This window comes from Tachypleus tridentatus, chromosome 13 (genome assembly GCF_004210375.1).
Source record: "Tachypleus tridentatus isolate NWPU-2018 chromosome 13, ASM421037v1, whole genome shotgun sequence".
Taxonomy (NCBI): domain Eukaryota; kingdom Metazoa; phylum Arthropoda; class Merostomata; order Xiphosura; family Limulidae; genus Tachypleus; species Tachypleus tridentatus.
In genome coordinates, this window is record NC_134837.1 from 227925910 (window position 1) to 227948545 (window position 22636).

The following is a 22636-nucleotide window of genomic DNA, read 5'->3' on the forward strand; positions in this document are numbered from 1 at the left end:
CCCTAAGGTTCATGTTTTTTGTTTCACCTCTCTCTTAAATTGTATTTATGTTATTGATTTATTGGACATCATCAGTTGGAGTAGTTTGTAATCCATTTCCATAGGACTCCCTATGATTCCAGATTTGCCCTGCTTTACCATAATAAATCTTTTCTTCCCAAGTTTCTGGCAGCCAGAAAAGGAGAAAGATCCTTCTATCCAACCCATTTGCCAGCCATTTCTCACCTTTATGATCACTCCAGTACCAAGTGTTACATGGCTCACACCAACCCATTTTGAGCTACTAGGAACCGATTATTCATTCATTGGTATTCTTCTACTTTCCATAACTTTTATCCCATTATCTTCACAAGATGGCTTTTCATCTTAATTTATATGGCCTATAAGGAATTATTATTACAGGAGAATAATTTTTTGCATGTAACATGTTTGTCATATCTGTATGTTATTAGCTGCCTGGTTAAATGCCCTTTGGAAATATTGTGTGGTTTGGTGTGTGGACTACTCCTTATACTCTCCTCTCTCATCACTTACATGATCTGGCAGTTTCCTCTTCTTAGGGTTTTGGACTACATCTGTTAGACTTTAACCAGAGGTATTTTCCTTAATCCTATACTTTTTTATTTCCAGGATTCTTTTATTTTTCACTGGATCCCATTCTGTGGCAAATGTTGCTCAGACAGGTATGCTTTGTTTTCTTAATTCTGCACTAACAACCACTTTCACTATAATCAGGTGTTCCATAAGACTGCTTAGACATCTGTTAAAAGGTATTACATAATAATGGACTGTCACTCATGGACATTCATGAGTAAAGCTAAAGGAAATCTTGCCCATCTCTGCCAACCTTCAGGGATGAATAAATTGGGATTGGTTGGCCTTTGTAAATATAGGGAACATGGTTTACCTGTTGCACAGTTTACACAGTGCTGTTCCTCATAACTCTTCAGTGCATTTTAGCCCCCTCTCCTCAAACTACTAGTGAATCTCAGAAGTCCTTACCATTTACAGTTTCCAGTTGGTGGGGTAGCAGACATAGGCTTTTTCTCCAGAGTATTTGAGTGTGTTCTTCCACTCTTGGAGAAGAGGACATGGTTGGGGTCCATCCTACTAGGATCTCTGGAAATGTTTCCAAGATGTCAGTAGGAGAGGTAGCAGTTTCCACAGGAGCTTACTCATAATTCCAGTTCAGATTTTACACAAAGTGATCTTGTTGTGGACTGCATGGTCCCTCTTTTTTATTAGTTTTGGTTTAGTATATTGTTCATGGAAGTGGTCCATTATTTTCTCATAATCCCAAAGGCAAAGTGGTCCCATCCTAGGTCCTTGATTGAACACAGGTTCTACATCTTCTTCATAATTTCAGGGGCACCTTGAATAATTCTTGTCCACTTGGTTGGATGAAGATTCATAATTCCAAACTGGATTACTTCTGTTTTTTTGGTTGAGTACAGCATACATGATTCCATCATTTTGTGCTTAGGGTGTTGCATTTTGGACTTCTTTGAGTGAAGGAGAAAGTTTATTCACTTAGATGTTACTTACTTTCTAACTGTGATCTGTGATTCTAGTGATGTAAAATTCATCACTCTGGCTGCAGGTTGGAATCCAGTCAAAAGTATATATATATAAAACATTGCTGTCCAATAGCCTTAACTATTAACTTAATTCCAAAACTAAATTATGGAACCTCAGCTCTCTAGTTGGGGCTGGCCTGTACTCGTGATTACTCATATTCTATTCTATCCTTCATATGGGAACTAAGTTACAGGTGAAGAACATACCTGTTTTGAGTATAGTGTGGTTATCCCATTCTTGTACCATTTTTTCTCTTGGTACACTCCTGCTCTGTACAGACACTTTCTGTAGGGATCATGCCTACACTGGTTCCTACACCTTCTCAGAATGGGATTCTAGCTATAGTGTCAACAGTTGCAAGTATGTCTTGGAAGTTAACATTTTCCTAAACTGGAAATGTATTTCCAATAATACTTACCTTTGCTGAAATTCTCCCACTGTACCTCCCCACTAAAAAACCAGTTTATGTCTTAAAAAGGTGTTACAATTATCTGAATGACATGGTTATCTACAGTACCAATAGAGGATGCATTGAAGGTGGTGGAGATATTTGTAAATTACAATTTGCCTTTGTCATTTGAGCAGGGTAAAACACACTGGAGTGAGCATGTTCATTGCATTTTCAAGATGGCTGGTATGGATAGTATCATTTCAGTTAAAATAAAGTACAGTACATTGTTTTGACCTTCTTAGGTCATCTTCAGGTTAACAAAGAAAGAGTTTGCAACTGACTATTTCCAGGCATGTGTCTTAGGAACGAGAGTGTAAACAGGTAGGAGATTGTAGGGGGTGTTGCTGTTAGATGTTAGGTTATTAATTAGTATAGGTATAAAGGTGTTCCTTTATATTGGTTTAACTTTGGTTTCAGTTGTTATATAAGTATGGTTTCTTCAATTTTGTGTTTTTTGTATTTATTTCCCTAATTAGTATCTGGGTGTTGTGTTCAAAAACATGTGAAGGCATATTTTTGTGTACTTTGAATGTGGTTTCCATTTTTATGTTTGTTTCTCCAATATAGAAGCCATGGCAGTTATTTGGTTATATAAGTAATGTTGGTGTTGTGTTTGTCAATGTAGTTTTTACATAGTATGGACTCGAGTTTTGTACTTGGTTTTTGAATAAATTTGGTTGTGTTTTGTTAAAAGTTTTTTTCCAAATTTTGGTTACTTTTTTGCTAATGTCAGGATTACAGTGAAATTGATATATACAGCCCCCCTTCAAATTGCAAGGTACTGTAACAGAAGAAACAGTAGTGCATGATAATATTTCAAGGCCTAGAAGGTAATTATACTTATTTTTTGTCAGTCTTTGAAAATTACAAGTAATCACAGAAGGAAAGAATGGTATTGTTGTTAGATAAAATTGGAGTCAGAAGTTAAGTATTGTAGAATGCAAAAGAAAAGTCAAATGTAAAAGAACAAACAAACATTCTCATTAATACTTTTTAATTAAAAATGGCCTGTTTTAATGTTGTCTGTAACTGTTAGAAATCACATCTCACACTTCCAAGACACAGTACTTTTAAGTCAAAACAAAGTCCTAGTTTACTGTATCAGTGTTAATTTCATTATACATTCTCAAGGGAAGTTTAACTCTCAACTCACACTAACTTGTGCAGATTTTATATGGGTCTGATTCACAATACTAGGTAGGAGAAATACAGGCACTTGAACAAACAAATACAGTGGAACCCCTCAGATTCAGTCACCCCTTGAAAGCAGTCATTCAATCACAGTCCCTTTTTTTATTTACATAATCCCTAATTATGTACAGTGAAACCCCTCTAATCAGGCCAGTTTGTCTCAGTCCCAAAGGTGGCTGCTTTGGTAGGGTTCCACTCTATAAGCTATTTGAATGACATGTAGCCTTAGCTTGAAGATGAAAGCAAGCTTACAACTACTTAAACCCTGTTCATAAGGGTTGTAACTAAATACAAAACACATGTATAAAAGCGTGGGAAATATTTCTTGAAATAATTTGAATAAAGATTCTTTTTCTAGTTATAGAAGGATAAAATCTTATAGTTTTGAACTGCAACAGTATTTCATATGCATATTTTGTAAGATGACATTTAAATTTAAAAAAAACTATTGTCTGGAACTAGTGATGTATGTAGTTCATATCTACACTGTAGACTGTAATTGATGGAGTTTATCCTTAATTTCAATTACATTACTGTACAAGGCACTTACATACCAAGTTGTTTTGGTTCATCGTTAGATGCTCTAGTTCGAATGCCATACCCTATACGTGAGGTTCCCACAGCAAAGCTAATTGACTTGGTAAGCTTCATCATTATTTGATTTGCTAGTTAAATACAAAATATAGATGATGTTTTTAGTCTTCTGTAACTCTTTTTTTTTTTACAACATAATCAGTTTGTTACAATGTAATACTTTCTAGTGTTTTAATATTCACTAATTCGCTATATTAATATGACAAAAAAATCTGAAGCTTTCTGTTGAAATTTTTTTTTTTTTAGTTTAAGCTTATTAATATTTCTTATCTTGCAACCTAGTGGTTTAATTTACTTTTAGAGACAGCTTTGCTTCTAGATCATTTAGTGTCTTAAAGAAAATGTTTTGACAGGAAACTCATCCCAATGAAATTAAAACTAAAGAGCCACCTTTTGAGATCCCAAAGGAACTTTGGTTACTCATAGATCACCTTTTTAAATATGGATTAACAAAGGTCAGTTTCTGCATAAGTTTCTTTAGTATAAAAATGCATTATATATGTGTATATATATACACACACACAATGTTAGTTTTCTTAAATTGAGAACTTATTTGTACAGCTCTTTTTAAGAAGAGTTTGAACATTTTAATTAATTGCAGTTATTTCTTAGTAAACTTTGCATATAAAATGTCATCAGCATTTTCTTTTTGTTAAACTTGATATTTAATTGTGTATGTTACCATGTGAGGGAAGAGTTCAAGTTTAAAAAAATCTTTCTTTCTCCAAAATTGTATATTTGAAATTATATAACATGACAGAACAAAAAAGGCTTTAAACTGCATTAAAACCTGTCATTTTGACCTGTATTTCATTTTCTGGATAGGTAGAAATTAGTTTATTTAAATAAGTGTAATTATAAAAAGTTTATTTTTTGTTTATGTGTGTATGAAAATCTAGGAAGATCTGTTTCAACAGCCAGGATTACATCAAGAAATCCAGCACGTTCTAGAAAAGCTAGATACTGGAAAACCAGAACATATGCGTATCCTTAAATAGAATTTCTGAGTTTTTGTTGTTTTTTTCAATATAAGTTTACTTCTCTGGGATTATGTTCTATGGATAAAAAGGTATATGGGTTTTTACTGTTTGACATGCACTGACAATGCTGATATAATGCTTATCTGAACTGACCTATGTTCTACAAATAGATTTGTTAATATGGCACTTCAAGTAATGCTTGGATTTGACATATGAAAGCTGCATAAGCAGTTTTGAATACATTTGTATTTTAGGTCATGTTCTTGTATCTCTTGACTAATATAACAATGGATCCAAATACATTTTGTATGTAATAGTAATTTACACACTTATTTAAATGTATGTAATTTGTTTACAAATGAACTTTCAGTTTGATATAAATATAAGTTCATATTGTTTTGAAACTTGATGTAAAAGTTACATTAGTTTAAATTATAAATCATATGATTCTTGGTATTATATAAACATTTCTGCAAATATGTTTATTGTTTGTATGTAAATGGTTAACCATGCATTACTCAAAGCTGATGTAACATCACATGACCACTAGGGGAAAAAAACAAATTAAGTGTATAAAAAATAATCAGAATTGGCCCAAATTGACATATAAATGTCTTTCACACAATTGCTTTACAGCATCATTAATGATTTTCTTAGCTTAATTATTACAAATTGTGGTGGACTACCATATTCAATGTTAAGCTGTTAGTGTAAGAATACAAAAGCTTTACATTGTTTTTACTTCCTATATGTTTTCTTCTGAGAAACAATTAACCATTGTTATAGCACACAAAAATATTACAATAGGAAGTAGGGTGATGATTTCTCTACAATAAACTGGTCCCCAGAATTCTCTGTCATTCATTAGACCTAATATTCAGATGTGGTTAGAGTGCAGTTATTTTATTCTACATTTCACTTTGTTATTATGATTATTGGTCTGCTACTGGTTTGCTTTGAGGCTCAGCTCACCAAGGATTGATGATCCAGTGGTTGCTGCTAATTACCAATGTGACCAGTATGTCCAGTGGAGGCTGGAATTGTGGATCTACTATGGCTACTGGTCTCTGTCACAAACTTCAAGACAGCTTTATGATTAGAACTTTTTCTCCACTTAAACAATTTTTTTCTGTAAGGACAATCATTGCTGTTCTCCTGTTTTACCAAAATATGGTAATTTCATTATTTGCCTGTTCTTGAGCTGCCATCTTTTTAATTCCAGGTTTTCCAACTTTTTGGCAAGGCCTACAACCAAGTATTTTATTTTGTATAGGTAACCATTCATATTTTTTGCAGAATTTGTTTATTTTTTGTTCTATAGTCAAATAGCTAGGCAAGTGTTGGCATGCTAATCTACAATACTAGAAGATACTGAAACAGTAACAACTGATTTCAGTGAGTTAGATTTGTTTTTGTTCTGATGAAAGGATCAAAAATAACTCATTTTTTTATTATATAAAATATCACAGCAACAAGTTTATTGCAATATAATATACACACATTGACAGCTGAATTCACACTTCACAGACTGCTCTACTGAAAATTATAGGCATGTACAAAATATTCACATTTTTATATTTCAAAATAATTTGGTAAATATAAATGTTATTTTTGTATATAATAAATGTCACATTCACAATGCAACAGTGTAAACATTAGAATATAACATTATAATTGCTTTATAAAACGTATAAAAATATTGTAATTACCTTTTCTTAACCTGATTACAAGATTATTAAATTTTACGTTTTGGTATCAATATAGTGGGACTCATAAATTTCATTTATTTTTGTATTTATGATAAAAAAGTGAGAATAGTGTTCCTTTGTGTTACCCCTGGAAAAGAAAGCCCTGCATGTAAATCTTGGAGTTATGTAATATGGCTATAAATAGAGCTTTGAGTTTGTTTTAATGGTAGATCATTTTCATATTTAAATTGATGTAACATGGCTACAAGTACTCCTGGTTTTGTTTAAGTGATAAGTCATATACACTTAATGTTGATGTGATGTAGCATCAAGTACTTCTTTTGTTTTGGTGATAAGTCATGTACAGTTGATATTGGTGTGACCTAGCACAAGTACTCCTGGTTTCATTTAAGTGATAAGTCATATACACTTAATGTTGACATGATTTAACATCAACTACTTCTTTGGTTTTGTTTTTGTGATAAGTCATATACACTTGATGTTGTTTTGACATGGCTACAAGAACTCTGGTTTTGTTTTTGTGATAAGTCATATACACTTGATGTTGTTTTGACATGGCTACAAGAACTCTGGTTTTGTTTTAGTGATAAGTTGTATACACTTGATGTTGATGTGATTTAGCATCAACTACTGCTTTGTTTTTGTTTTACTTCTTTAGTTTTCTTTAGGTGATAAGTCGTACATTTGATGTTGGTGTGACCTGGTGGCAAGTATTTATTTGGTTTTGCTTAGGGGACAAGTCATACTATAATTTAATGTAACTTATTGATAAAACATTCATTTTCATTCAGTTTGACAGTTTTATACCCTTCTCTTTCAAACCCAGTGTTATTCTCTGTCTACTGAATTGAGCCTACAAAGTTACCTCATTCTATCTTTCCCTTCGCAAAGAAATTACTTCCATACAAAACATTCTTTTTGAAAACAGCTACCCCATGCATTTCTTGGAAAAAATAACTTTCTCTTTTTGTTAACTAATTTGTTTGTCAGACCATCTAAGATATCCATTGTACTTAAACTTCATTTAAACACTTGCTTACCATAACTAGTGAGACAAAGATCCATTATCATGAAACAATAAAAAGTTATATAACACTTCCTTTCTCCAAATTGACCTGAAAGTTATTATGAAACCAAATTACAGATTCAGAACTTTTTTTCCACTACATAGATTGTTTGTTGACTGCCCGTTGTTTACATTTCATCAACTTATAACTGTGCAGAGACTGTAAGGTCTAATGTATTGGTGAAATTAAATGTCACCTTAAAGTACAAGCACATGGACATATCTATAAAGACTGGAAGAAAGGTTACAGATTCTCCCAATTGTGCTGTCTCTCAGCACAGTATAGGAAGAGGACATCAGATTTCTCTCTCTAACTTTAATATTATTTCAACAGTCAAACATGATACTGAACTTCTTATAAAAGAAACATTATACGTAAAAACTCTCCTTCGATTTCTGAATAATAAATAGTCTTCATTAGATTTAAACTTATTTTAATTTAACTAATTCATCTGTGCTGAATTATTTCATTTTCTCATTTTATATTTATATATTCAAATTGTTTAGGCTTATATATATCTATTTCTGTTGTACTTACAAATATTGTTTTTTTATTTTGTACTTCTAGATTACTGATCATGGAATTGTGAGGATTACAAAACAGTTTATAAATGTATGCTATGTATGTTATTTTAACATGGCTAGGAAAACAGTTTCATTGTAGTGTTGTAATATCAAATTGTAACCTCATTTAACTTGTAAAGAGTGCTAAAATAAACATTTGTATTAATCATTTTAAGTACAGAATGCTTTCTTTAGTAGCTTCTGTCATTATATTGGAAATCATCAATTTGCTACTATATTTTAATATAAGATGACAGTTTCAGTTTTACTGTTTCATATTTTCATTTCACATGATACTGTCATTCATTCTTGATTTTCATACTTTAAATATGCTCTTGACATAATATCAACTTTTGTTGTTAATTTTACTGTATTAATCAATTTTCCACATTATCTTAGTTTTTGAAACACATCTTTTACAGGTATTGCCAGTTGCTATGATAAAAGTTCTGTTGCCATAAAACCGTCTGGCAGTATTAACTCTTTGGTGTTCAATCCTCTGTTAGTATGCAATCAGCTAACACTATTGAATCTGTTCGGCAAATTTCTCTTAATAAGAAACTAAGTGTTAGTACTAATTTTGTTGTGTTCAAAGCTGTGTCAAAATAAAATGAACTTGTAGTATTATGTTTTTGTATTTAAACATTTATCAACAACAAATCAATGGTACAGTTTGATAATCTGTTTTGTTAAGTATTCTCTTAACTAGATACTAGCTGGAAGTGTTAATTCTGTAGCAGAGGCACTGCTCCTATTTTTGGAAGCACTAGCAGATTCTGTAGTCCCTACCACTTTCTACCAGAGGTGTCTGGATTGTTCTAATAACTTCATCCTTTGTAAACAAGTAAATTATTTTTATGTTTGATAATGAACTAGGCCTCCTGCAATTACAAATTTCACAGTGATATTTGACCACTTGTACAATATCATTGTAACTTAACTGTCTGACTTGTCTAACTATATACCTAAATGTATTGTTTTTGATAATTTACTTTTTTCTTGTAGAATTTGTTCCTAATATTGCTCCTATGAAGTATAAATCATTTTGATGTGTTACCATTTTTAAAGAAGTGTTATAATAAAATAACTTTGTTTTAGCCAGTTAACCAGTTAAACCCAAAAATATCATTTTTTTTTTATTTAATAAGCTGTTCACATCTGTGTATTGTTTTAGTTAAAATAATACACTTAGCCATTGTTTGAACTATTTGGTTCATCCCTGTGTTTATTACACTACCTGTAGGAATACAGTGTTCTTATTTGTTTTTTTAGGAGGGAATACTTTTAAAATATTTGCTTTTGATAAAGTATCAGAAAAATCTATAAACTTGTATATGAAATGTGTATTGAGTAAGATTTAATATACTTAGACTTGGAATTTTTCATATTTGGAAAACTCTGGAAGCTTCAGTGTAATTTAAATTAAGAAAGATTAATGTGTACCTAATGTTACAATGTCCATAAACTTTTAGTATTTTATACTGTTCATAATGTGTGAGTTGATTGTGATATATTTGGACATAATGATGTGTACCAGTTTGAAACTTGATTATTTTGTTCATAAAATGCAGTTGCATAGATATGCACTAACCACACTTTTGAGTAAGTCTGTGATTGTGTTTATGTCAGAAATCAGTAGCTGAATTGCTTGTTTAAAAGTTATAGATGCTTTTGATGCATCGGAAGTTTTATAGACTTTTTCTCACAAGTTATGTGTTTTTTGTATAGTCTTTAAAGCTAGAGTTTCAGATACTTAGCTCAGGTATTTCATTAATTCTAATAGTAATATTAATCTTTATAAGTAGTCTTTCTGCTTATTTTTTTAAAGTTTAAGTTTGAAACCATTCCTTACAGTTAACTATCCATATGTAAAAAATGTATAAAACTTACACTACACCAATTTAATCTAGTTCTCACCATAACAACTGTTGTTCATACCATTTGATATTATAAATAGTGTTTCAATCACTGCTGTATCCCATGTGGCCTGTTCTTGATACGGGGTCTGTCCAGTTTTGGATAAAGGATATCAGTACTGGAAATGACAGTGTGTGTGTTTGATGTACTATATTCTTCTTCACTTTTATTTTATAATTATTTTTTTTAGAATATACTATCAGGTATAGTTATATAGGGAAGGAAATAGATGGAGAGATATTAAGATAAATATTCTGATTAGATAAGAAAACAGAAAGACATGTGCTAGTTAAATAAGAATGTGGAATCAGTGTAGATACATATAAAGGTACAAGTTAGATAAGGAGATTGGGAAGTAGAAAAACAAGTTAATAAATAATTTAAGGTTATATTGGGTGTTATAGGTTAGACAGAGAAGTTAAAATTAAGTAGAGGGGAGTAAGTCAGTAACTAACAAAGAAAGGTAATAAGATTTTTGATTTTGTAAAGGAAAGTTTAATCAAAAGAAACTTTTATTGATTATATTTAGAACTTTGTTGCAGACTGAGTATGTTCTTTTCAGGTTATCTTCCAGCTTCCTCAGATCCACAGAAATGTCTTTCTGTATATAATGTATTTTCTTAAGGAGCTTCTTCATCATTCTGCATATAATAAACTTGATCCCAACTTGCTAGGTGAGTACTATTGTCAGTTTTTGTAATTAAACCTTGTGTTTTAAATTAATAAATTAATTCCTCTACTTATCCTTCAACAAACTTGATGATGTCTTGTTAGGTGAGTGAAATTTTTATAACTAAACTTAACTATTAAGTTAATCTGGTAAATTATTTTCTTTATGTAATTTTACAATGATTGGGTCACAACTCATCAGGTATGTAATATTGTAAATTTTTGAACCAAAACTTCACCCCTTTTTTTAACTTTTTTTTCAAGTATTAAGGGGAGATGTTGGTCTTTAATCCTTGTTTGTTGTGTTACCAGAGAGATGATCAAGCTATGATCATCAGGCAGACATTTAATGTTGTCTGTCCTAGTTTTTTATTCAGTTATTTTTTGTACATAATAATATGGTAAACTTTATACCAACTTGTTAGGCAAGTGATATAGCTAAATTTTCCATCTGAGCTTTCTCACTGATTACTTCAATCCCCTTCATTTGGTGACGAGAAAACCCACTTGTAGAGAAAAATATACATGTAAAAACGGCTGGTTATGGTTGAGAAAATTTTACATGTATACGTATCACAACTTGTAAGTTAGTAGCATAATTAGTTTTTTGTATGTAAACTCCATTCATAGTTAATTAACTAGATTTGTTTACATATGTAATCGTACAAAAATTTATTTCTAGTATGTTAGATAGACATTTTCTTTTTTTGATTAGATAAATTATATTTTTATATTAGGAAATATATTGCCTCCACATAATTATGTATTTTGTCCTAACTGATTAGGTGAATGATATAGTGAGTTTTCACACCTAAGTTTCATCCTTTTCTTAATTTGGTAACTCAGGTTATGTATGTAATAACCATCATTAGGTGGGTGATAATGGCTTTGTAGATGCATTTTATTTTCATTTTAAGAAATTTGTTGTCCAGTACATTCCTATACTATCCTTTGTAATCACTGGCAACCCAGTTTATTTCCGTATGTAATACTACAGTAAATATATGGTAACTTGTTCCTTTACAGAATTAAACCTTAAACATGTTTCTCACTTGTGAAGTGTATAATATTTTAGTTTTATAGTTGTATTTCATCCTTAATTTAATAAATGAACTTCTGTACAATAGAATATTTATTAAAAGAATAATAATTTCAGTTTTTGAAGTGAAACTTGATTCCAGTTTGTTTTGTTGGGATTGTTATCAATTTTTGTACATAGTACTAAAATAAACTTTATCCTTTTCCTTAGGTAATAAATTTAATTTCCTTGCATATTGAACAATAAACATAATTCTCACTTCTCTGAATTAAATATTTATTCTTTTGGATAATCTTATGATAAGTTGAATCCTAATTTGTTAAATGATAAATATTATTAGTTTGTTGGGTTAAACCTTTCTTTAAGTTACTATTTTTGTATTTAATTCTATCACTTTCTTTACTCATTTATCATCCTTACATTTTCTTAAGAAGTATAGTTAGTACAGTTGTGTGTATCTTAACATCACCTGTATTTTAAGCTAATAAAGCAATTTCTTTACATAATTCTTGATTTTTTTGTTCTCACATTGGACTTTTGTTTATTTACATAATTGTTTAATGTAAAGAATTTCATCTTGCTGTATTGTATAGCTGTTTACAATCATGTCAAAATAGTTAACAAGCATTTTGGCCAAATTCACTTTCACGTGTTTCAGGAAGTTGGAAATATTATTCTAAAGAATCACTTTATAATTATAAACTAATTCCATAATTACCTCTGTTATATTATGTATTAAAGTATCATATAAATCTGGCAAATTAATTTACTCTTCACATTTGTCTGTGCTTATTATTCAAACTGTTTCATATTTTGCTATCATGAATTTATAACTGAAAATCAAGATGCATATCATCAGTCAGTTTTTTACATAGCCCTACAATAAAAGTGATAATTCCTCAGTATCTAAATGGTATTGCAGGTATTTGATATATACACTTAATCCTTATATTTGATTGATAAATTTGTTTCTGTACAAAATTCCATTATATACATGATCACGCTCCATTAACTGAGTGATATATTTAGAATTTTGAACTAAATCTCATGTTTGTTTGGACCAATTGATCTATCTCTCTTCATAAAGCTACCCATAGGAACATGATGTTTTTCCTATGGAGGGTACTCTTTTAAACTACTTATTCTTGATAAAGTATCAGAACAGTCCATAAACTTGTGATATACATGGAACATATATTGATTAAGATTCAAATTATTTAAACATGGGAATTTTATTTTTGTAAAACTCTGGAAGCTTCAGTGGAATTTAATTTGAGGTACATATGTACCTAAGATTACATTGTCCATAAACCTTTACTACTTTAGACTATTTGTACTGTCCGAGTTGACTGTGATAAATATGAACATAATCATGTTCATACCTGTTTGTAACTTAAAAGTCTCATTTATAAAACATAATAGCATTCAAACTTAAGATATTCATTAACCATACTTTTGAAACAGTTTATGATTGTGCTGATATCAGAGTTTGGTAGCTGTATTATTCATCAAATTATCTGTAAATTATATCTCTTATGTTGTGTATTGTTTTATAGCCTTAACAGCTTGAATTTTAAGCTACATAGGTTTGATTCTATTAATAGTTAAATTAATGTTTATTTAGTCTTTGTTGGTATTGCTTTGAAGTTTGTATTTAAAACTGTACAACTTATTTTCACATAGTTTTCTTCTTCACTACTGACTCTGGATTACACCAACCACATGACCATAAAGTGGTCATTAGAGTTTTCCTACTGTAAATTTTAATGTCTTTTTGTGTATCTTCTCAAAATGTTTCAAGCTTTACAAGTAAACTTTACAAGTCTTTTTTACATGCTTCTTCTGAGAATAGAAATTGAATATATGGATTTTTCTGGTGGATTACATTTTGCGAGTAAAGCATTTAATATTTATGTTATAAAAAAAAGAAAATAAATGCCTGAACAACTGAATACAATGTTTATATGTGAGTTTAGATGTTACACTTTAAAGGTTTTAGTTGCAAAAAATAAAGAACACCAAAAAGGTTCTATTCTCATTTCATCAGCTTAACATGGTTGAGAAGTAATTCTAATGAGGTTGATTTATCTCTGAAATATTGAAAGTGTTTCCTTGTAGAGTTGCTTTCAACAGAAATGCAGAACATGCACCACCTTACCCAAAATCCCCATTTTTCACATCTTCTATATGACTGATCACACATGCATCAGAACTTTGTCAAAATTCTTACTCATGTTATATGCCTGGATTATCCCATGGTGCCATTGTTGACCCTTATTGATCAATGTGATTATGTACTGGTATACTTTATAGATTTTCTACTCATGGACTTTCCTTTGTATAACCCACTCTTTTTTTTGTGTGGTAATGATGATGAACAACAACACAGTATTTTGTTCAACACTATTCATCTCAGTTGTTTGTCAACCAGCCTGAGATGTTCGTGCTGGTCTAATTTCTTGTGTTTTTTTGGGATTGTCTATTTTATCTCTTAAAGTAATTTCTCCTTTGTCTGAGGGTGCTAATGCCTTGTTGAATAATTCAGTTCTTAAAATTTCATATTTTCTACTTGCTCCTGACTTTTTGGTTTTTGCTGATGCTTTTGCAAGGGTTTCAAAATCATCTAAATTTTAATAACATTTTAATGGGATCATTATTTTATTAATTTCTTTGTCCTCAGTTTTGTGTTTTTAGATTGTCTTTCTCATTTATCTTCTGTGTTGACCCCTCAAAGAGGATTCCTGTACATGGTGAAGGGAACCTTGTAGGGAAAGTTTTGTATTTTCTGTTTACCTTCTTATGGATCTGAATGTCCATGCACATGGCAACCAGTGAAGAGGAGGACAGGATCCTGGTGTTTGAGAGGTCCAACCCCAGCACACTACTTTGCTCTTGAATTTTTGTAGACAGGTTGCCCCTCCCCCACATACACACACAAACACAACTCTGGTGTTATTGCAGTGTCCTTGTTTTGCATTGTAGTATGTCCTCTCACAGGACTTCATGGTGGATGGGGTCAGTGGTCACTGAATATTTTTCTTTATTTTATGGATATCCCAATTCTCAAAAAAATTGAAATACTGAAAAAAACAGCTTAAAGGTGAATGATAATGTGAAGATGACTGCTACACAGTTACCACCACCATCAGATCCTATACCTCGAATTTTAATCCTTCATTCATTAGCTTAGAAATCCTGTAGATAAATGTCTCCTTTTCTTTCTTCACAGTCTGTTACGAAGTTGAATTCTGGAGACATTTTGATGGGAACATCTATTTCTACACGTAGCAGACTCCTACAGTTGGTAACCATTGGGGATATATCTATTGAGGTCGCTCCCCATACTACTCTAAATTCTTCCCAAGGAGTGATCATTGAGAGGGATTTACAGAACATCTCCGAGTTGGAGATCCTTGCTGGTTTTTCCATCTAATAACTTTCTGTTGTGTGCCATATATCCACTCGCAATGATGAAATTATGCTCCTGACCAGCATTTTAATTTTAACATTTACATCTCCATGTCAACCTGCCTCTGTCAAGGCAGGTTATTTGAACTGTTAGGTATGGCCATACACTCTTAACTTTTTCTATTGTTTCCTGTGACAGCAATTCAGACATGTGAAGGTATCTTGTCGTGAAACTTTGACGTGTGCTCGTTGTGGTAACAAAAACCATGATGCCCATGAGTGTCACTTGGACCCAAGCTGCATCAGTTTTAGTAGTTCACTCCCCTCTTATTATCAGTCCTGTCGTAAGTAGGTGGAGGAGAAAGAGGTATAGCATTTGAAAATGGTTAAGAACATTTCTTACCCCAAGGCTCAGAAGTTATTGTCTTGGATATATGCTGCTGCACAACATACTACTTTTTTATTAGGAGTGCAAATGAATAAGTGAGGTGTCAAGTCAATGTCTTCTTCTGTCTCTGTAACCACCATTCCTTCCAGTTACTGCCCAGGTCAACCTTCTTTGGTACTAAGATGTAGAATGATTATTTGTTCATGCCATCAGTTACTGCAACTTATGTCTAATAACAGAGACCTGCCTATTCAGCCTGGCCAGAACCCATGGAAATCAATAGACCTCCTAATAAAGAGAAACAGTGTGGTCATAAACCAAATGGTTCTTCACCCAGTTCTCCTCCACATAAATAAAAATGGCCACTTTAATGCAGTGGAACTGTTGAGGTTTCTGTTCATATTTGGATGACATTAAGGCCTTGATTGATTTCTATTATCCTGTGTGTCTTTCCTTACAGGAAACATTCTTGGAGCCTACCATCAGAGTCACCTTTCAGCACTTTTCTTTATACTAGAATGACAGGTTGTGTGATGGATGAGTGCATCGAGGGATGGCAATGCTGGTTGATCAGCATACACCCACCCTGTTACTCGATACACTCTTGGAGGTCATAGCCATCAGTGTTTATTTGGGTTGTACCGTCACTGTTTGTTCTCCATACTTGTCTTGTGGAGAGACATAATCAAACAGACCTTGATGCTCTTGTTTACAGTTGCCATCTTTCTTTATAATTTTGGGAGATCTTAATGGATGCAGTCTCTTCTGAGGTGGTGCTGATTATGATGGGTAGGGGTCATTTCATGGGGCATATGCTAAAATGTTGTCACATTCTTGTCAACATTTATTCCTAGTTGTTAACTAGTATTGCTCATCTAGATTCAGAAGTTCATGCATTAAAAAGTCTGTTTCTTGTTTTTTCCTTCTTTATAACAAATGGCCTCATATTTGTCCTCACTTTTTAACAGATGTTTTTCTAGTTTTTTGTTAATTTCATCCATGGGTCTTCAGATCCTATTCTCAGTGTGTCATAGGCCTTTTCTTACAATGCTTCTCTTTTATTCCTTTTGATTTTTGTTTTCTGTATCATCTTTCACTGAAAATATATTTTGTTGTGTTGCTAGCATTTGATAAGAGAAGATCTGACATTCATTCCTTTGATGTTTCCAACTGTTTTCATATCTGCTTTCTTAGGTATGATATGTAAAGCAATCCAGGCATTTAAATGCTGCCCAGTACCCTTTTAACAGTTGCATGTAATTCTGGTGTCAAAAAGTCAGTAGTAGAAAAAAGGCATTCTATGTTTTTACAGCTTTTAATTTTACAGGTACTTATACCTTGATTTGTCCTTTTCTTATATAAAGTCTGCAGTTCCTCCAATTCTGAGGAAATCTTACATTTCTCTGAATTTCTCCAATCAGAATTCTTGCATGCTATTTAAATTTCAGTGTTTGTCCTCAATGCAATTTCACCCTTTGTGCTAGTGCTTCATTGAAAAATAGATAAATACATGAATAGATACGGAGGATGATAGTATCAGAGAATACCATTTGGTGACTGATGATGCCTCTACAGGTATCTGTACTATCTTTTTTTGTGCATTTACCTGCATAGCATTATAGATACCAGAGGTAGAATTTTTGTTCTCAACAGATGTCTCATAGTTCCAGTGTGAATGAGGATCATAATATTCTCGTAGCACTGTCCTTTTGTTATTGAGTTTCAGTTTTGGGAGAACTTGCATGGTCCACCGTGAGCATCTGTTATTCTTTACAGAGAGGAATGAATGGGACAAAAATATCCTAAAGTATGTACGCTAATAATTTTTGGCTGGTTTACTCCCACAATAACCTTACACCACATTTACACAGTATTTTTGTCTCCACAGATAAACACTACTCCTCCAATTATGAACCAAACAGTAATTGATGATGAAGTGATATCCTGCTTAAAAGATTGCTTTCTTTCTAAGTTTCCTTAGGTTTGGTTTTTATATAAGACTAGTTTGATTCACTCACTTTTATGTAAATCCATTTCATCAAATACTTGTGGTTCTGGATTTTACTTTGACTGTGGTTAATCTGTTTTTTAGTATTTCTTAGGTAAGTCTGTTTTGATTTTAATTTAGGATTAAAATGAAATTGAAATGGGTATTTAAGTCTGAAATACATTTCTACTTACCTGTCCATAACTAGGCGATAACCATTTTTATTCTCACAACTACAACTAAGAAAGCTCAATTATGGTATGAAAGCAAAGCTTACATAAGTTCTTTTGATGTGTGTACGATAAATCACTTCAAAAGTCATTGAGAGGAGAATTATGGATAATTGACACATAATCTGCAGTATATCGAGGATATTCAGAATTTTTGAGCCGTGACTTTTGAAGCATAGGAGCAACTCAGAAAGGGAAAATGTTCAGTATTTTAGGGATATATGCTTATTTAAAATTCATTTTAAACCTAAAAATCTGAAATTTGGTCAGTTTGTTACAGACATCAGCTAACTTTGCTAATATCCTCATAGGAAGTTTGCTCTAACTAAAAGCATATCATTATTTTTAAGAATCACTCAAAGTGAAGAAAATTGTAAAACATCTAGAATATTTCTTTAGTAGTTGTTTAGATTTTTCTGCTTCAGTTATGGATAGTTTTTATGAAAAATTTCATCCACATACACATATTTGAGGAACTTAGTAAGGTGGATAAGATTTTATGTCATTTGCTGGAATGTGTTATCACTAGTGCTTTACAAAAGTTTGATTTTGGAAGTTCACTTATTGTCTATGTTCAACAACATTTACTTTAAAATTTGAAAACAAGGCCATAATAGCATATCTTCATGCCTTTACCAATGGTGCATTCAGTTTTTAAACATATTTTGTTGCTACACATTTTTAGGTACAAAAATTCAAACTTGGCATAAGCTGTAGTATTAATTAATAACGTCTACTGATATGAAACTGTCTAAACTTTTGGTAACATTTGGTAAGCTAAATATATATGGGTATGTTAAGCTAAGGATTCTTCTGCAGTAGGTGTCTGTGACTTGTTGATGATAAATTCGATAATAAACAAACAGCACACACTTCACTTGTTTCTTTAATATAATGTGTATACAAAAATTCTTTCAACTATGGAAATTGTAGTTGTATCTTAAATACTACTCATTTCCTTTCTTCTTGTCAAAAGTGTACTTAGGCCAATTCAATTGCTTTAGAATTAATTTGACAACCCAAACTAGTTTTCTCTATTTCTTATCTGTATAGTGTCCATTTATAGTTTGCCTATGTTATTGTTGAGTTATTATAGTTGTATTCTGAATTTCCAAAAAATCATCTGCTCTTTTTTTAATACTTCATATTATATTCTGTCTCTTGTCAAAGTCTACTTAGGTGTGTTCAGTTACTTTAGAACACTCTTTAACAAGACAGCTTATTCTTCTTATCTCTTTCAAAATTGTTAATCTCACTTTAACATATCAACTGTTAGGCCTTTCACTCTCACCACAATTAGCTTTACATTTAACATTTCTCTGGCCAGTCCTCTCTTTTACTTTTTCTCTCTGTTTCTGCTCACCTGGTTGCTCTTATTTATATATCTATCACTTAGGCTATTTGGAAACCTCTATAGTCCCAACTCAGTGGATTGAAAACTCTACATTTAATAGCCTCAACAGTAGTGAATAATTACAAACACAAAATAAGTTAATTAATACTACCTTCACTAAACAGTCTTTTAAATCTGACAGATAAAATTTTTATTCTTAAGATGCTACAGTGTGTCAATTTTTGAAATGATTCATTTATTATTACTATGGTCATAAAATGTTCACACTCTTGCCAGTTATTTAATGTTTTTACATATTTTGTAGCAACTGTATTTGGAAGTATTCTTCTCCGAGCTCCTCCTGATGATGATCCTGATATTCATCTACCAGGAATACGAAGGAATCAACAGCTTGCAGACAGAAAAAAAGCCACATTTGTCTATCATTTTTTAATGAATGACTGGTGAATAATGTATATATTATGTACGTATTTCATAAATATGTAGATATGAATATTTAAAAAATAAGAAAACATGCAAAGTAGCTTGTTTGGTTAGTTCTGATGTATGTAGATTCTAAAAGTATATGTTGTTTGTTCCTTTGTTTTGTTATTGTTATTTTAAACAGGTCTTACAATTCAAAGTATAAGTTGAACTGACTGTTGTCCATACTTAAACTTAATTTTTTAATTCATATCTATAAAAGACTAGAAATTACCAATACTGCTGTATGCTGATAGATGGCCATAGTGTATACAAGCAGTTAACTTACGGCAGTGAAGCTGAAACATCTGTAATGTATAAGGGGTAGACAAAAAAAAAGTAGGCTGATTAGAATAGCATCTAAAAAACTACAGCAAGTGCATAACACTTTTTGTGAGAAAATATAACTGAAATCATGAAAAGTTGAGGTATTTATGAAATCCAGTGTTAAAATTAGGATTTTAGATCATATTTGAACAGATTCATTGAGTGCATTCTAGAAACATATATTGTATATTATCTATTAAAAAATATAACAAATTAACATTTTCAAGGAGAGTCACTTTCTTTTTGTCCACCTCCATGTATATTCAAATGTAACTTTGCCCAGTTAATTTCTTTTTCCTGATAGTTGATGTAACAGTTAAATTTATTGAGATTTTTAAAATGAGTAATTAAAATTTGTATTTAGTTGTTTTTGCTTTATAACAGTAAATGAATATTTAATTTTACTAATGCTGAGAAAAAGTCCACAAAAACAATATCACTATCTAATAATATAATTTTCTATCAGACATGGAAAGTGCAATCTTGTCTGAGAAACTAAATAAATTACTGTTTTGATTTTAAGATTTTATACAGTTAAATAGTTAATTATTTAATGGTACCTTCATTCCATTTCCTACATTATTCTTAAATACTTTACAACATTTGGTTGGTTATAGCAGTTTAATAGTTTGTCACAAGTGTTTGAAGGAACTGTACACATTTTCTATCTTTAATATAAAGGTAATAAAAGTAAAAATTTTTCTATTAAGTTATTTTTAAAACTTAGCTACAGTACAGTTTTGATACTTTGCTATAAATTGAATATAAAGTACCACTTAAGTAGGCTTAATTCATTTATTGTATCTTTTACTTTCTTATTGTGTCGCATAATATTTTGTCACAAGTGTTTGAAGGAACTGTGCACATTTTCTATCTTTAATATAAAGGTAATAAAAGTAAAAATTTTTCTATTAAGTTATTTTTAAAACTTAGCTACAGTACAGTTTTGATACTTTGCTATAAATTGAATATAAAGTACCACTTAAGTAGGCTTAATTCATTTATTGTATCTTTTATTTTCTTATTGTGTTTAAATGTTTTGTAACTTGTTGTGTTCTTATGCTGTGAACAACAACATGATTTTATAAGGTTGGTGAACTGGAAGAGAATAAAGGATTAACTCTTTTGTTTTGCTTAAAGATCCTCTATTAATTCCCAAACCATAGTTCTTTTTATCTTCTGTAATAGTCATTTCTGTTCATTACAGTTTTAGCCAATACTGTAAAGTTAAACTCCTAAAATCCAACAACACATTAGTTCTCTGTGATTATTTCCAAACAAACTTCTTATAGCTGCAAATAACTTATTATTATCAAATCCAGAACTGATATCTGATCTTATCACAGTCCTCATGGTTCTCTCAAACAACTGATCATATTCAAATAATAAACCTGACCAAACTCCTAGTGCACCTCTCAAATATCTTTTCCTGTGATCTTGTCTGACCAATAGTTATTATGGCTCTCCAACATTTTGTGTATCTGATCTAATTGCGATGCTCATGGCATTTTCCAATAACTATTCAGATTAGACTTAAATATAAGTTGCTCTGATTCTATGTATTTGTAGTCTTCATGATCTTATAATCCTTTCTTTTAATAAAACCAGTTTTACCTCTTCTCTTTCATATGTAGTTTATGAGCTAAAATATGAATAAATATATCATGACATATAGTCTTCATATTTATGATAAAAATCACATCAGACTACGGGTATTATTTTCACACATTTATCTTCCTTTTTCTGATACGTACTTTAAATATGAAGTGTTTAAAAATAGTGTTTCAAATTTGTTTTTTGTTTGACACAAGATACTGTCCAAGGAGACCATTCATACACCTGAACTGAGATCTATAATGAACTTACTACAGACACATAAATTATACAAATATACACAGTCTAAAGAGATTTTTGTCATAAATATTAAGTCTGTTCTTTGTTGTACCAGCTTTTAGAATAAAAATAACATAATATTATATATTGTAAATGTTTCTTTTCACATTCTGTTTGAACATTTTCACATGCAGAACATTTTGACTGTTTTACTTGATGGTATGAAAGTCATGATTTTGCGATGTATGTTTTATTGGCTGTCATGAATTATGTTGTATTACTTTGTTGTGTTTTTATAATGAAGTATTGAATCCATTTATCACTTGTCCAGTGTGACCTGTTTTCAAATACAACATCCTTTTTTAACTACATTTTGAAATGCATTAAGCTTCCTCTTACTGAATTGTGAATGCAACCTTTTCTGTTATTATTTCATTATAAAAGTGATACGTTTTGTTTCTAATTTTACTCTGTGTGTGCTGCTACCTGTGAAAGAAATGTGTTTGGCTTTGTTTTTTATATGTCTTCGTATTTGTTTTATTTACTGTTATTATTACATCACTTAATATATAATTTAGTAAAATTTAAATTATTACAAACTAAAACAGTATCACATAAAAAGTTAACTTTAACTTATTTCAATGGGAAAATATAATAGGTTTACTTTCATGTTAGAAAATATAATGTAAAAATGAAAGCAATGTTATAGGTTGCTATTTTTATGGATTGCTCTCCATTACATTTTTACAAATTTTTAGAGCTCCATACTTACTGATTGTTATTGAATAAAGCCAAATTTTTGTGTATTAACTTAAAGAAGTTAGTAACTTAGTGCATGTTGGAAGAATTATGCATCTGTAATAAAATTAAAAAACAACAGCTCGTATGT

The 22636-nt window shown here is 31.1% G+C and overlaps 1 protein-coding gene across 9 annotated transcripts in view; it reads left to right on the plus strand.

Annotated features, from left to right (window-relative positions):
- Window positions 1-22066, plus strand: part of Ocrl (Oculocerebrorenal syndrome of Lowe) — a 162724-nt gene extending 140658 nt beyond the window's left edge. For 8 of the 9 annotated variants that reach the window (XM_076483029.1, XM_076483033.1, XM_076483031.1 and 5 more), the window contains 6 exons: window positions 3755-3860; window positions 4168-4269; window positions 4714-4798; window positions 8850-8977; window positions 10613-10724; window positions 19430-22066. In XM_076483029.1, coding sequence (XP_076339144.1) covers window positions 3755-3860; window positions 4168-4269; window positions 4714-4798; window positions 8850-8977; window positions 10613-10724; window positions 19430-19572 — 676 coding nt within the window. In that variant the 3' untranslated portion in view covers window positions 19573-22066. The remainder of the gene's footprint in view (window positions 1-3754; window positions 3861-4167; window positions 4270-4713; window positions 4799-8849; window positions 8978-10612; window positions 10725-19429) is intronic. The other variant, XR_013021788.1, reaches the window with a different exon arrangement.
- Window positions 22067-22636: the final 570 nt, after the last annotated feature.